Source organism: Manis javanica, chromosome 6 (genome assembly GCF_040802235.1).
Source record: "Manis javanica isolate MJ-LG chromosome 6, MJ_LKY, whole genome shotgun sequence".
NCBI classification, from domain to species: Eukaryota; Metazoa; Chordata; class Mammalia; order Pholidota; family Manidae; genus Manis; species Manis javanica.
In genome coordinates, this window is record NC_133161.1 from 94476106 (window position 1) to 94490877 (window position 14772).

At 35.5% G+C, this 14772-nt stretch overlaps 1 protein-coding gene across 9 annotated transcripts in view; it reads left to right on the plus strand.

Moving 5' to 3' along the window:
* The window catches only part of SUGCT (succinyl-CoA:glutarate-CoA transferase), a 777770-nt gene that overhangs the window by 365005 nt on the left and 397993 nt on the right, over nucleotides 1-14772 (plus strand). For all 9 annotated transcript variants that reach the window (XR_012132408.1, XM_073239072.1, XM_073239068.1 and 6 more), the window contains exon 12: nucleotides 1272-1374. Coding sequence is in view for 8 of the 9 variants with exons in the window: in XM_073239072.1 (XP_073095173.1) it covers nucleotides 1272-1374 (103 nt within the window). In the remaining variant the exon portion in view is untranslated. The remainder of the gene's footprint in view (nucleotides 1-1271; nucleotides 1375-14772) is intronic.

Genomic DNA, 14772 nt, shown 5'->3' on the forward strand with positions numbered 1-14772 from the left:
TTTGGACTTATATTTTCCTCTTGTTTAAAAAAAAATCTATTAGATGGCAATTACAGAAGAATCCTCAACATGTCAGTACTGTTTCTCGGCCTTTTTTTAAACAGTGGAAGAAATGCATTTCTCTAATACTATTTCCCATGGAATCTGCAGATCTGAGAGTAACTCTAGCTGTGTCTAAGAGCTGAACAGAAGTCCATACTAAATATTTCTTGTGTCCACTAGTCCTTCCATTTTAGTGAAGCATTTTATTTGCTGCCAATAGTGTACTTTAGCTAATGTCTTTTAAAAAATCTCTTTTCACCTAGATTATTACTTACGTAAAAATAGTTAGCAATTTTAACAATTAGCAATTTAAAAATTTCTCATATGTTACAAACTAGGAGTGTTGACTTGCCTTTGCAGATCCAAGATTTTGTTTCTATGTTTGTTCACTGTCTTAACAGAGAAGAAATATAAAACAATAAATCTCATTAATGAATTAGGTCCCCTTTCCTTAAAACCTAACAGAGAAAATAAAGGAAATCAAATAAGCTTTTACATCTGTGAAGTCCAGTTTTAAATTATAGTAAAAACAAAAATAGAGGCAGATGACCTGGCTGAATTTGTATGTTGTTGGCTAAACTGATGTATTAGTCTTTGCATGTCTAGATTTGTTCTGATTAGTAAATCACAGTGTGAATAATTAAGTAGCTAATTCTTTGTTTTTAGGTTAATGGTTGTGGTTTTTAGTTCTGATGTTCTTTAAATATAACAGTGGTAAAGCATATAGCTTTCTTTTAAAGCAAACTACATTATTTTTATTTTGAGGAATAATTTAGTATATCAGTGTCTACCATAAACCGTTATACTATGCCTGAGACCTGAAAAAATACTTCGCACAGTGAAATCATGCTAAAAATTGCAATGATACTATTTTTATAATAATATCCATGAAGTGCTTAAGACCACATTTGAAACTCAATTAAAATAATTTTCTACATAGTATCTCCTCTCTGAGGGACTCTCTGTCAAAAAGTATATAGGGACAGAAATAAGAGGAGTTATGTATCTATGGTGGATTTTCAAACAATGGCACCTGGGTGGCTATTTCTACTATTAAGGGCAACTTAAATGTTTCACATAGGCAGCATTCTACCAAAACTAGGAGCAAAGAAATTCTAAGAAACATTTTTTGTCATTATGGGTTGCTTCAGAAGAGAGCCACATGAAAATAAAAGTTTTTTTACATTCTTTAGAATGTAAAAATGATTATTTTCTGGGTCTGTTCCTAGGTTTGAAGAAGAGATGACTAGTAAGTGGTTACACCTCTTTGAAGGAAGTGGAGTTGCATATGGTCCAATCAACAACATGAAGAATGTATTTGCAGAACCCCAGGTTTGTTTTTTGAAGTTTTTAGTACATGCAATTAAAAATGTAAGAAATTGTCCTTCTTTTCTAGCCAGAGTGATTCATATAAATATACATTAGCCATTGGTCTTGAGTGTAACATGATTTTTTTTCTGTTTTGTTAAACTGTGGGTATGAAATATAAGGAATCAGGATTTGGAACTGTCTACGGTCATACTTTCATGTCTACCTGATCTAATGCAACCTCTACAGAAAGTTTCCAAGTTCAGGATATTTTTTTTCCTGAAAAATGGAAATAGAGACAATTGAGAGGTTGGGGTCAGACACTCAGATCATTCTAGAAAGAAACATAACAGCTTCACAGTTACAGTCCATTTCTCCTCATATGGTTATCTTAAAATGAACAAAGCAAGTCATAGTTAATTCTGAAAATGAGAGATTTGCATATACTTTGGTAAATGTGCATTATTTGTGAAGAATGAATTGTATTTGAATAGAGATTTGTGCTGTACATAGCTTACCGGATCCTTCTTGGGGCCCAGTGATAAGGATTGCCTAAAAAAATACTTCTTTTATAACATGGTTCAAATGATTATTTTTTGATGATGACAATAATAAGTATTGATTTTATCACTTTAATCAATATTACTGCAAGCAATTTACCATTTTTATGTATTTATCCCAAAAGGTTGAAGAACTCCACTTTTCAATGGCTTTTTCAGTTTCCAACATTTCTAAGTTACATGTTTAAAAAAAATTTCTTTTCACTTATATAAGAGGCAGATTTTTCTTTAAAATTAATTATTGAAAATGGAATACATTTTTTAAGGAGAAGAACCAGTTGAAAACTGACCTAACTCTTTAACTTTGGTATTCTTATCTTGCATGAATATCTGTTTAAAGGAAAATCGATATGTGTTTAGTTCAGATTTTTAAAAAATGTGTGTAAAATTATTTTTAAAAACATACTTTAAGATGGCATCTAAAAAAAAAGACTACCTTTGAAAGTTCATTCAACAGTATTTACAGTTGAATAAAGGTGAATAAACAGTGAATATAAAGGTGAAGGAATCCAGGAATTCTGCTTTGTGCTATTTTTCAGCTAAGATTGTGACTATTTCAAGGCTTTGTCCATAAGTATTTGAGATAAGGGGGCCCACTTGTTATGTACTGAGTTTATGTGAAAGGGTTCCCACCACAACAATGGACTAATTCCTGTTGATTCCTTGCGATGTGGTAGCAGTGTGCTCATTGAATGCAGTAGACCAGACAGCCACTTTTCTTACTGCATAACTTTGAACGAGGCCAAGTTTTGACTTTAAGTTGTTGTGAAGAATGGGTGAGTTTTATCATTCTTTTTCCTGCTTAAAAATGGTACTGAGGTGTGAAGGACTTAACATTTAACTCAATTTGAGGGCATGTTTCTCTAGAGATAATTTCTGAAAGTTTCTCCATCAGCATTTCGGTTTGCTCCACCTGTGTTTCATCAGGTCTAAGGGCACCACTGCAAATAATGTTATTTTAAAAATCGTTAGATATATTCTAACGTTACCTAATTTTTAGGCTTTGATGACCAAGGATCCAGGGTCCCACCCCTAAAATTGTTCACTTTATGAGGGGTTGGCTCAGATTGAATAACTAGGATTTTCATTCCCAATTTTCCCTTACAGTTCTCTTGTAGTTCAGTTTAATTACTTTAATCTTCGTATCTAAACACTTTTGGACCTGCAAGGAGTTTCTATTATTGGTCTATGGCATAATTTTAGTATTTAAACCATTTTCAAATGGAGATTAATATTACCTAAGGCAGGATACCAACTTTTTCCTAATACCCCCAAAGTCTCCGAAAACTGGCTTCTTACGCACCAAACAGTAGATCCTAATTTTTACAATTAGGACATCAAAAATTCTTAATCATAAAGTGATACTTACTGACAAGTGTACCCTAGTTGTAAGAGTAAATTTAATCTCTTTTATATATAATTTCATTCTTCTTTGGGATTTAAATACCAAACTATACATATAAAATTTATCTGGATTTTTAGAAAGACTAGAGAGCAAAGTAGTGCTATTACATAAAAATAAGCAGCAAAGACAGAGATGCAGAGAAATATACAAGAGCTAAGGGATGAAGTCCGGAGGGAGATTACAGACATCCAGGAGGAGATTACAGAAGTGCAACAAACTCTGGAAGGGTTTATAAGCAGAATGGATAAGATGCAAGAGGCCATTGATGGAATAGAAACCAGAGAACAGGAACACATAGAAGCTGACACAAAGAGAGATAAAAGGATCTCCAGGAATGAAACAATATTAAGAGAACTGTGTGACCAATCCAAAAGGAACAATATCCATATTATAGGGGTACCAGAAGAAGAAGAGAGAGAAAAAGGGATAGAAAGTGTCTTTGAAGAAATAATTGCTGAAAACTTCCCCAAATTGGAGGAGGAAATAATCAAACAGACCATGGAAATACACAGAACTCCCAACAGAAAGGATCCAAAGAGGACAACACCAAGACACATAATAATTAAAATGGCAAGGATCAAGGACAAGGAAAGAGTTTTAAAGGCACCTAGAGAGAAAAAGGTCACGTATAAAGGCAAACCCATCAGGCTATCATCAGAATTCTCAACAGAAACCTTAAAGGCCAGAAGAGAATGGCATGATATATTTAATGCAATGAAACAGAAGGGCCTTGAACCAAGGATACTGTATCCAGCACATTTATCATTTAAATATGAAGGAGGGATTAAACAATTCCCAGACAAGCAAAAGTTGAGAGAATTTGCCTCCCACAAACCAACTCTACAGGGTATTTTAGAGGGACTATTCTAGATGGGAGCACTCCTAAGACTAAACAGATGTCACCAGAGAAAATAAAATCACAGCAAAGAAAGCAGACCAACCAAATACTAACTAAAGGCAAAAAATAAAATCAACTACCCACTTAAAGCAGTTAAAAGAAACATGAAAGAGCACAGAATAAAACAACGAACATATAAAGAATGGAGGAGGAGGAAAAAGAAGGGAGAGAAGAAAAGAATCTCCAGACAGTGTATATAACAGCACAATAAGTGAGCTAAGTTAGCCAGTAAGATACTAAAGAGGCTAACCTTGAACCTTTGGTAACCACGAATCTAAAGCCTGCAATGGCAGTTAAGTACATATCTTTCAATAGCCACCCTAAATGTAAATGGACTGAATGCACCAATCAAAAGACACAGAGTAATAGAATGGATAAAAAAGCAAGACCCATCTATAAGCTGCTGACAAGAAACACACCTCAAACCCAAAAATATGCACAGACTAAAAGTCAAGAGATGGAAAAACATATTTCAGGCAAACAACAGCGAGAAGAAAGCAGGGGTTGCAGTACTAATATCAGACAAAATAGACTTCAAAACAAAGAAAGTAACGAGATAAAGGACATTACACAATGAACAAGGGCTCAGCCCAACAAGAGGATATAACCACTCTAAATATATATGCACCCAACACAAGAGCACCAGCATATGTGAAACAAATACTAACAGAACTAAAGGGGGAAATAGAATGCAATGCATTCATTTTAGGAGACTTCAACATGCCACTCACCCCAAAGGATAGATCCACTGGACAGAAAATAAGTAAGGACATGGAGTCACTGAACAACACACTAGAACAGATGGACCTAACAGACATCTATAGAACTCTACATCCAAAAGCAACAGGATATACATTCTTCTCAAGTGCACATGGAATATTCTCCAGAATAGACCACATACTAGCTCACAAAAAGAGCCTCAGTAAACTCCAAAATATTGAAATTCTACCAACCAACTTTTCAGACCACAAAGGTATAAAAGTAGAAATAAATTCTACAAAGAAAACAAAAAGGCTCACAAACACATGGAGGCTTAACAACATGCTACTAAATAATCAATGGATCAACGAGCAAATAAAAATAGAGATCTAGGAATATATGGATACAAATGACAACAACAACACAAAGCTCCAACTTCTGTGGGACGCAGCAAAAGCAGTCTTAAGAGGAAAGTATATAGCAATCCAGGCACACTTGAAGAAGGAATAACAATCCCAAATGAATAGTCTAACATCACAATTATCAAAACTGGAAAAAGAAGAACAAATGAGGCCTAAAGTCAGCAGAAGGAGGAACATAATAAAGATCAGAGAAGAAGTAAACAAAATTGAGAAGAATAAAACAATAGAAAAAAATCAATGAAACCAAGAGCTGGTTCTTTGAGAAAATGAACAAAATAGATAAGCCTCTAGCCAAACTTATTAAGAGAAAAAGAGAATCAACACACATCAACAGAATCAGAAATGAGAATGGAACAATCATGACAGACTCCACAGAAATACAAAGAATTATTTAAGACTACTATAAAAACCTATATCCTAACAAGCTGGAAAACCTAGAAGAAATGGACAACTTCCTAGAAAAATACAACCTTCCAAGACTGACCAAGGAAGAAAAACAAAAGTTGAACAAACCAATTACGAGCAATGAAATTGAAATGGTAATCAAAAAACTACCCAAGAACAAAACCCCTGAGCCAGATGGATTTACCTCGGAATATTATCAGGCACACAGAGAAGACATAATACCCATTCTCTTCCAAACTCATTCTATGAAGTCAACATCACCCTAATAGCAAATCCAGACAAAGACCCCACCAAAATAGAAAATTACAGACCAATATCCCTGATGAATGTAGATGCAAAAATACTCAATAAAATATTAGCAAACCAAATTCAAACATATGTGAAAAGGATCATACACCATGACCAAGTGTGATTCATCCCAGGGATGCAAGGATGGTACAACATTCGAAAATCCATCAACATCATACACCACATAAACAAAAAGAAAGACAAAGACCACATGATCATCTCCATAGATGCTGAAAAAGCATTTGTCAAAATTCAACATCCATTCATGATAAAAACTCTCAGCAAAATGGGTATAGAGGGCAAGTACCTCAACATAATAGAGCCCATGTACGATAAACCCACAGCCAACATGATACTGAACAGCGAGAAGCTGAAAGCTTTTCCTCTGAGATCGGTAACAAGACAGGGATGCCCACTCTCCCCACTGTTATTCAACATAGTACTGGAGATCCTAGCCATGGCAATTATACAAAACAAAGAAATAGAAGGAATCCAAATTGGTAAAGAAGTTAAACTGTCACTATTTGCAGATATTGTACATAAAAAACCCTGAAGACTTCACTCCAAAACTACTAGAACTGATATCGGAGTACAGCAAAGTTGCAGGATACAAAATTAACATACAGAAATCTGTGGCTTTCCTATACACTAACAATGAACCAATAGAAAGAGAAATCAGGAAAACAACTCCATTGACAATTGCATCAACAAGACTAAAATACCTAGGAATAAACCCAACCGAAGAAGTGAAAGACCTATATCCTGAAAACTACAAGTCACTCTTAAGAGAAATTAAAGGGGACACTAACAAATGGAAACTCATCCCATGCTCGTGGCTAGGAAGAATTAATATCGTCAAAATGGCCATCCTGCCCAAAGCAATATACAGATTTGATGCAATCCCTATCAAATTACCAGCAACATTCTTCAACGAACTGGAAAAAATAGTTCAAAAATTCATATGGAAACACCAAAGACCCCGAATAGCCAAAGCAATCCTGAGAAAGAAGAATAAAGTGGGAGGGCATCTCACTCCCCAACTTCAAGCTTTACTACAAAGCCATAGTAATCAAGACAATTTGGTACTGGCACAAGAACAGAGCCACAGACCAATGGAACAGATTATAGAGACTCCAGACATTAACCCAAACATATATGGTCAATTAATCTTCGATAAAGGAGCCATGGTCATACAAAGGTGAAATGACAGTCTCTTCAACAGATGGTGCTGGCAAAACTGGACAGCTACATGTAAGAGAATGAAACTGGACAATTGTCCAGCCCCATACACAAAAGTAAATTCAAAATGGATCAAAGACCTGAATGTAAGTCATGAAACCATAAAACTCTTAGAAAAAAACATAGGCAAAAAACTGTTAGACATAATCATGAGTGACCTCTTCTTGAACATATCTCCCCGGGCAAGGAAAAGAACAGCAAAAATGAACAAGTGGAACTATATTAAGCGTAAAAGCTTCTGCACAGCAAAAGACACCATCAATAGAACAAAAAGGAACCCTACAGTATGGGAGAATATATTTGTAAATGACAGATCTGATAAAGGCTTGATGTCTAAAATATATAAAGAGCTCACATGCCTCAACAAACAAAAAACAAATAATCCAATTAAAAAATGGGCAGAGGAACTGAACAGACAGTTCTCCAAAAAAGAAATTCAGATGCCCAACAGACACATGAAAAGATGCTAATTATCAGAGAAATTATCGCTAATTCTCAGAGAAATGCAAATTAAAACCACAATGAGGTATTACCTCACACCAGTAAGGATGGCTACCATCCAAAAGACAAACAACAATAAATGTTGGTGAGGTTGTGGAGAAAGGGGAACCCTCCTACACTGCTGGTGGGAATGTAAATTAGTTCAACCATTGTGGAAAGCAGTATGGAGGTTCCTCAAAATGCTCAAAATAGAAATACCATTTGACCCAGGAATTCCACTCCTAGAAATTTACCTTAAGAATGCAGCACTCCAGTTTGAAAAAGACAGATGCACCCCTATCTTTATCGCAGCACTATTTACAATAGCCAAGAATTGGAAGCAACCTATGTGTCCATCAGTAGATGAATGGATAAAGAAGATGTGGTACATATACACAATGGAATGTTATTCAGCCATAAGAAGAAAACAAATCCTACCATTTGCAACAACATGGATGGAGCTAGAGGGTATTATGCTCAGTGAAATAAGCCAAGCGGAGAAAGAGAAATACCAAATGATTTCATTCATCTGTGGAGTATAAGAACAAAGGAAAAACTTAAGGAACAAAATAGCAGCAGTATCACAGAACCCAAGAATGGACTAACAGTTCCTGTGTGGTGATCTCCAATAAGTTCTTCACAATTGTATAAAGGTCATATCAAAGTGTGGGCAAAGGGTTTGTTTGTTTTTATACTGAGGATCAAAGCCTAATTTGGCTACGCAGAAAACGAATTAAGATACGATATGTAAAAGAACTTCCAACATCAACATTCTCTGGAAGATTCATTCCAGAAGATGATCATCAAAAAACTTCAACAAAGATCCTGGTACTGTTGCAGTTGTAGCTACATTCATCCCACCGGTTCCTGGACTTGGCATTGGAATGAAGAAGGAGATATCTAAGCTGGCCTGTGCATACAGTAAAACAACAAATTTGACTTGGTCTCTACTGTCAGACTCAACCAAGAATTAGGAGAAGTGCAAGTTGCAGTGCTCCAAAATCTTGCGACTATAGACTATCTACTGTTAAAAGAACATATGGGATCTGAACAGTTCCCAGGAATGTGTTGTTTTAATTTGATTTTTCTTAAACTATTCAAATTTAGTTAGACAATATCCATCATATCATTGATAAGTTTTCACAAATGCCTAGGGTGCCTAACTGGTTTTCTTGGTTTCATTGGATGTGGCTGGTAATTGTAGGTCTGCTTTGGTTATGTAGCTGTATTCCTATTCTGTTAATGTGTGTACACAATTTAATTAGTAGTTTAAAACCTATACACGCTTATGTTACACTGCAAGAAGATATGTCAAAGAAATAATCAATCTTCCCATGTTTTCTTTCGTCTGCTACTTCTATAGCTTTTCTTCTTCCTTATTACAACCCTTTAGTAGAATTCATGCCTCATATCGAAATTACTGAGTATCATAATTCTTCCAAGTGGTAAAGATACCTCAAGACAAATGCTGGGCATAGAAGTCCCAGGGCATAAATCTGCAAAGAAGTAAAATGCTAACCTTTTCAAAGAATATTTCTTCTCTCTCACTTACCAACTTTACATTTCCCTGTATGGCCCTGGAAGATGACTGGTTAGCCAGAGACGGGTAAGATTCCTCAAGGGAGGAACAACCTAAGACAGGCCCTGTTGCAGGGGGCCATCAGGAGAGAAATTGGGGACCAACAGAGGGGAGGCTTAGAGCCTCACCCCCCCCACCCCCCATTTTGAGAGAAATCTTCTGCATCCGTGGATGTTTTGTTTCCCTTGTCTAGCTTGGATTAATACTTAGTCTATAGGCACACACCTGATCATCTACATTTGCCCTCTTACAGCACTAAATTATGTTTCCTACCTTTATCTTGCATCTACCTACCACTTCAGCATTTTATTAAAAATAATAATAATAATAGTAATAAGAGAGAAATGTGGGACTCACATATAAATCAAGTTTTAAAATCAAACGAATAATCATATTTGACCTGATTCTTTATAGTTCACGATGCGTGATCAAAACCGAAAGTTTCTGTGATATTACTGCCCTTGCACTGTTCACCATGTAAGAACTTATTCACTATGTAAGAACTTGTTCCTTATGCTTCAGAAGATTGGAGACTGTTGAGAATTAGGCTTGGGGTTGATTAATGATTGTGCATTGAGTCCCCTATACAGAATTTTATTGTTATTAACAACCAGTTGATCAATAAATATGAGAGATGCCCTCTCAAAAAAAAAAAAAAAAAGAAAAAAGATACGTAAGTTCCCAGGATGTATTATAAAACATGATAACTATAGTTATTTCTGCTATATGGTAAATTTGAAAATTGTTAAGACAGTAAATCCTGAGTTCGTATCACAAGAGAAAAAACATTCTTTTTTTTGCAGCTAATGGGATGTTGGATGTTAACTAAACTTATTGTGGTATTCATTTCACAATATATTTAAGTCAAGTCATTATGCTGCACACCTTAAATTTATACAGAGCTGTATAGCAATGACATCTCAGCGAAAAGGAAAAAGTGCTAAAATAAAAAATAAACCTGTAAAAAAAAATAAGCAGCAAAGACTATGGTAATTGTATGTAGGGCTGTTTGGCACAGAGTTATGGCCACTATCTTCCTCTAATGCTTGCAATTCCATATAATTTTGAATTTTGAATAGAACGTAGAATGTGAAAATATCAGGGATTTAAAAAATGTGTGTAAAATTATTTTTAAAAACCTACCTTAAGATGGCATCTTAAATAAAGACTACCTTTGAAAGTTGATTCAACAAACTTACAGTACGTACTGTGTGCCAGGTACTAGGAATTTATTGTGAAATTAGCAATTCTTTTTTCTGAAAAACCAGTTCAAAATTGATTTAAATAGCAGGTACACAGTACATATTTGTTGATGCGTGAATCAGCAGACGAATGAGTAGGTTTACTAGGCAGAGAGTAGGTTTTACAAATGGTCAGGTGGTTATTGTACCCCCCCGAGTGGGGCTGACAAGCTCTGTCTATAGGGCTGGCTTGGAGAGCTCAGGGAATAAGCATAAGAAAATGGAGTCAAAATTTGGGGGCAGTTTTATAAACTTTCTAAGTTTCAGTTTCCTCAGTTTGAAAGTGTTAAAATAGGGAAATTGGTAAAATTTCTGTGTATTGTTGTAAGTGTTCAATGAGATCATGTTTATCAAGGGCACATAGTAGGGGTTGCCAAACGGCAAATGTTCAACATACGGTAGTGCCGTTATGATGGTGCCCTTCTTTTACTTACCTTTGTCTGGTGGAGAGAGGCAAATGCAGTGTAGCTGTGGCAATGGGGGTCATTAGCTTAAAACTGAGCTCAGGTATCCTTTTAAGAAAACGCATTTGCAAACCCTGAGCCAAGAGGTTCCCACCCCCTTCATCGTTTCTGATTACTGAAAATTCTTTATTTTTCACTTTCTGTAAAAGCTTGATTTCCGTTTAAGGTGTCCTCCCTTGTTTTTCCCCTGATGCATTGTGCAGTTTCTTGGCCCTGGGTGCATGGAACCGGCCACCTGTGTTCAGATGTGGGGCTACACTGCTGGTGCCTGTGGCCCAGCTCTCCGTGCACGCCAGGCCAGCACAGCTGCTAGTTCAACTGAACATGGATTTGGGTGAAGTACAAGTCTGGAATATGGCGCAGGAAGTGAGACTTTGATGAAGTGAAAAGGGGTGTGTCTAAGGGAGAAAAAAAAAGCAGCATCAGAGAGTGTAGAGAATTTTCCATGGGCCTACTTATCAAGTGGGCCATTTATATTTTCATCTGTGGTTTAAACTTGGTAACAAGAAAAATTTACTTAATGGGAGAAACTACTTGTAATGTAAATAATTTCATCATAGTCTCCTGCTCCGAGAAAACTTGATTTTTCTGCTGAAACAGATGACTTTTCTTCATGGATAGATGCAAGGTTGCCTATCTTTTATTCTCTGATCATGCACTGCAGATCTTTGCACAGTTAAAATGATCCTACAGGAACCCACTGTTAAGTCAATCAAGAATCCTGTGGCGGGGGTTGGCGGGGTTGGTTTGTATTTACTGATAACTCTGGAAAATTTTGATCCAAAACCCTTTTAGTGGTAGTTTTATTGTTTTTCTCTACCAGTGATAAAATTATCTATGGAAAACACTGTGCACTATAGAGGCACAATATAGATTATCTACATACAGATTTTAAAAGTCATTTTTCCAAGTGCCTTCTTAAAATATCTTCTTTTAATCAGGCCAAGATTGTGCAGTACTTTAAAGGAATTCTTAAAAAGTTTGAAAAACTTACTAGATGACCTCAGTATGGTCTTATTTAACATACCCTCAGGAACATGTGCATGAAATACATTGTGGTTTGAGGTTTTCCAACCCAAACAAAGTTAAAAGAAAATGCAACTTTTAATAGAAACTATTCAAATTCCTGAAAAAAGTAGGTATGGATCTCACCACTGGGAGCGTTTAAAAGCATCATTATCTAACATGAAAATCAAAAGAGAATGTGTTATCCTGCTTTTTGTATTTTGCTTAAGACTGTATATCTGACAGTTCTAGTCTGTCACAATCTTTGAATGAACTGCTCAATTTAAAAAGCATATATATGAATGACTGAAACTCTGATTAATGTTTTTAATGGTTTTCTCTCTCCCTGATGCCATGACTTGTGGGTGGAGAAGAGAGGGCAAAGGGTGTCACAAAACTGGTGTTATTTATCAGTCTTCACATTTGTACCACACAAGTTGAATACATCAGGTGTAAGACATCACCCTGAAGCATCACTTCTGAGAACTATTGGGAGGGGAGTATCGGAACCGAAATATCACAGCTGGCCCTGATCTTAACTCATGCCAAACACCTGCAGGCCCTAAAAGGATACCAAAACAAAACCCCGCCCCATGGCAGCAAGCCATCCCTTGACAACCCTTCCTTAACTTTGCAGCACCATGAAAATTAATTTAACATTTTCTACAGAAACCTTATTCTTCCTGTCTCACAGGACTGTTACAACTTCTTCAGCAAATCTTTTGTATGGGATAAATATGTCATAGACACAGAGTGAAGTATTGAAATATTTGATAGCTGAATGTTATCTGTTGTTTTCATATTATTATTTGTGGAAACCTGTAAAGTTAGAGGTTTTATTAATCTCTAGGCTAGTTCATATTCCTTAAGTGATTTTGTTTTAGCACATTTTGGCAAAATATCTGAGCATATGGGGGGAAAAACACTTCAGTATTCACATAGTAAGCATCAGAAGCACCCCTAAAATACAGAGCTGTTTTTCAAGCCTTTTGTACAACACACACACACACACACACACACACACACACACACACACACACACGTACAGGTGCATGCAGTCACACACACATGCACACACACACACAGTTGATTATTTTAAAGATTGTCTTTTGAATGACATTAGTTAATATTTATTGAAATGTAGTTGCTGCATACTCCTTGGAGGATTGTACAAGTCAAGCAAAATTATATCCTTGTCTCTAATACTGCTGGGAAATACATGCACACAGTGTTCCCTGCAACTGGAAGGCAGTTGATAAAGATCTGATGTGAAATGGTATGTTTAAAAATAATTGCTTTCTGGTAGACAATGGAGATGAAAAGTCATGTATGTCTCTGGATATATATGACACATTTAGATGACTAACACATCAAATATATTATGAATGTCTTTGTTTTCTGATACTTGGGTATAATATCTTCAATTTTTGAAGAAACAATGTATTTTAGACTTAAGGGATTAGATAAAATGTAAATGGAGAGTTTAAGTCTTCAATCTTATATTAAAATATAAAGTATAGGGCCATATATCCAATTTTATTTTGTTGAGTTGAGAAGAATCTTAATGCAAAAAAAACAAAAAACAAAACTCCATGTGTTATTATGTAGGAGGAAACCCATTGAAATGTCAAATAAAAATTAAGGACTTACTGTAATATTGCTGACATTTTGTGTTCACTTTTTTCTATGGGCCTAACAAAATTGGATGCACCAGTTTCTTTGAATTATCTTATATATATATTTAGATACCCACCTGGAATGCCTTGGAGATTACTTGACTGACATTAATGAAAATAAGGTTGTAGAATTTATGTTAAAGAAAGAAGCTGCCTTTTCTTTTGATCTTTTCATGAGAACATGAAAGGCATGGTTCAGGGCAAAGGAGAACATATTCATTCATTCATTCATTCATTCATACATTCATTCATTCATTCAGCAAATAGTAATTGAAGGGCCGCTCTGTATGTATGGTCTTGTGTTAGGTGTTTGGCAAGGAGAAAATATGATGGAAAACCTCATCAGTAGACAAAGGTGAAGCTGTTAAACATTTAAGGAGGTTGCACAGTCCAGTTCACGGTAGAAAGTGTCCAGTGTCAGAAAATTTACACATAAATGCTCTGGATATTTTTAGTCGTGAGAAATAATAAGTATAAAGCTTCATGAGATTTTCCTATGTAATGAATTAATAGCAGCTTAAAATCTGATAGAGTTGCAAAATTTCTTAATCATGAACCTTACCAAAGAACTCTAGCCTTTTAAATACTTTTTATAATTAGTTTGTCATATTACTAATAAATTTATCCTCAATTATTAAGAGGAATTTAATGGAGAGTTTCAACTTTTTCTACTTAGTGATTTTGAAATAATTTGTGATCTGAGAGCATCCAAAATGTCTTGTTTTTTTCTTTGTAAAGTTACTGTCTTTGTTTCTCTTTCTTACAGCTTATTCATTGAGCTCTACATACAACTCTCAGATTTCCCTAAACATGTCCAAAATATTTCAGAGTGGAGATACATGATAACATCATTGACTTTTACTTAGACTTGAACTTTCAGAGAGAAGATATAATTTGTTTTTTTAATAGATAAAAATTAAAATCAACAATGGGTAGTCCAGGAAAGTGCAAATCAGCACCACAATGAAAAGCCTACAAACTGTTTTCCGCAGTGGCTGCACTGACTTACATTTCCAGCAACAGTGCACAAAGGTTCCCTTCTCTGCACATCTTCACCAGCT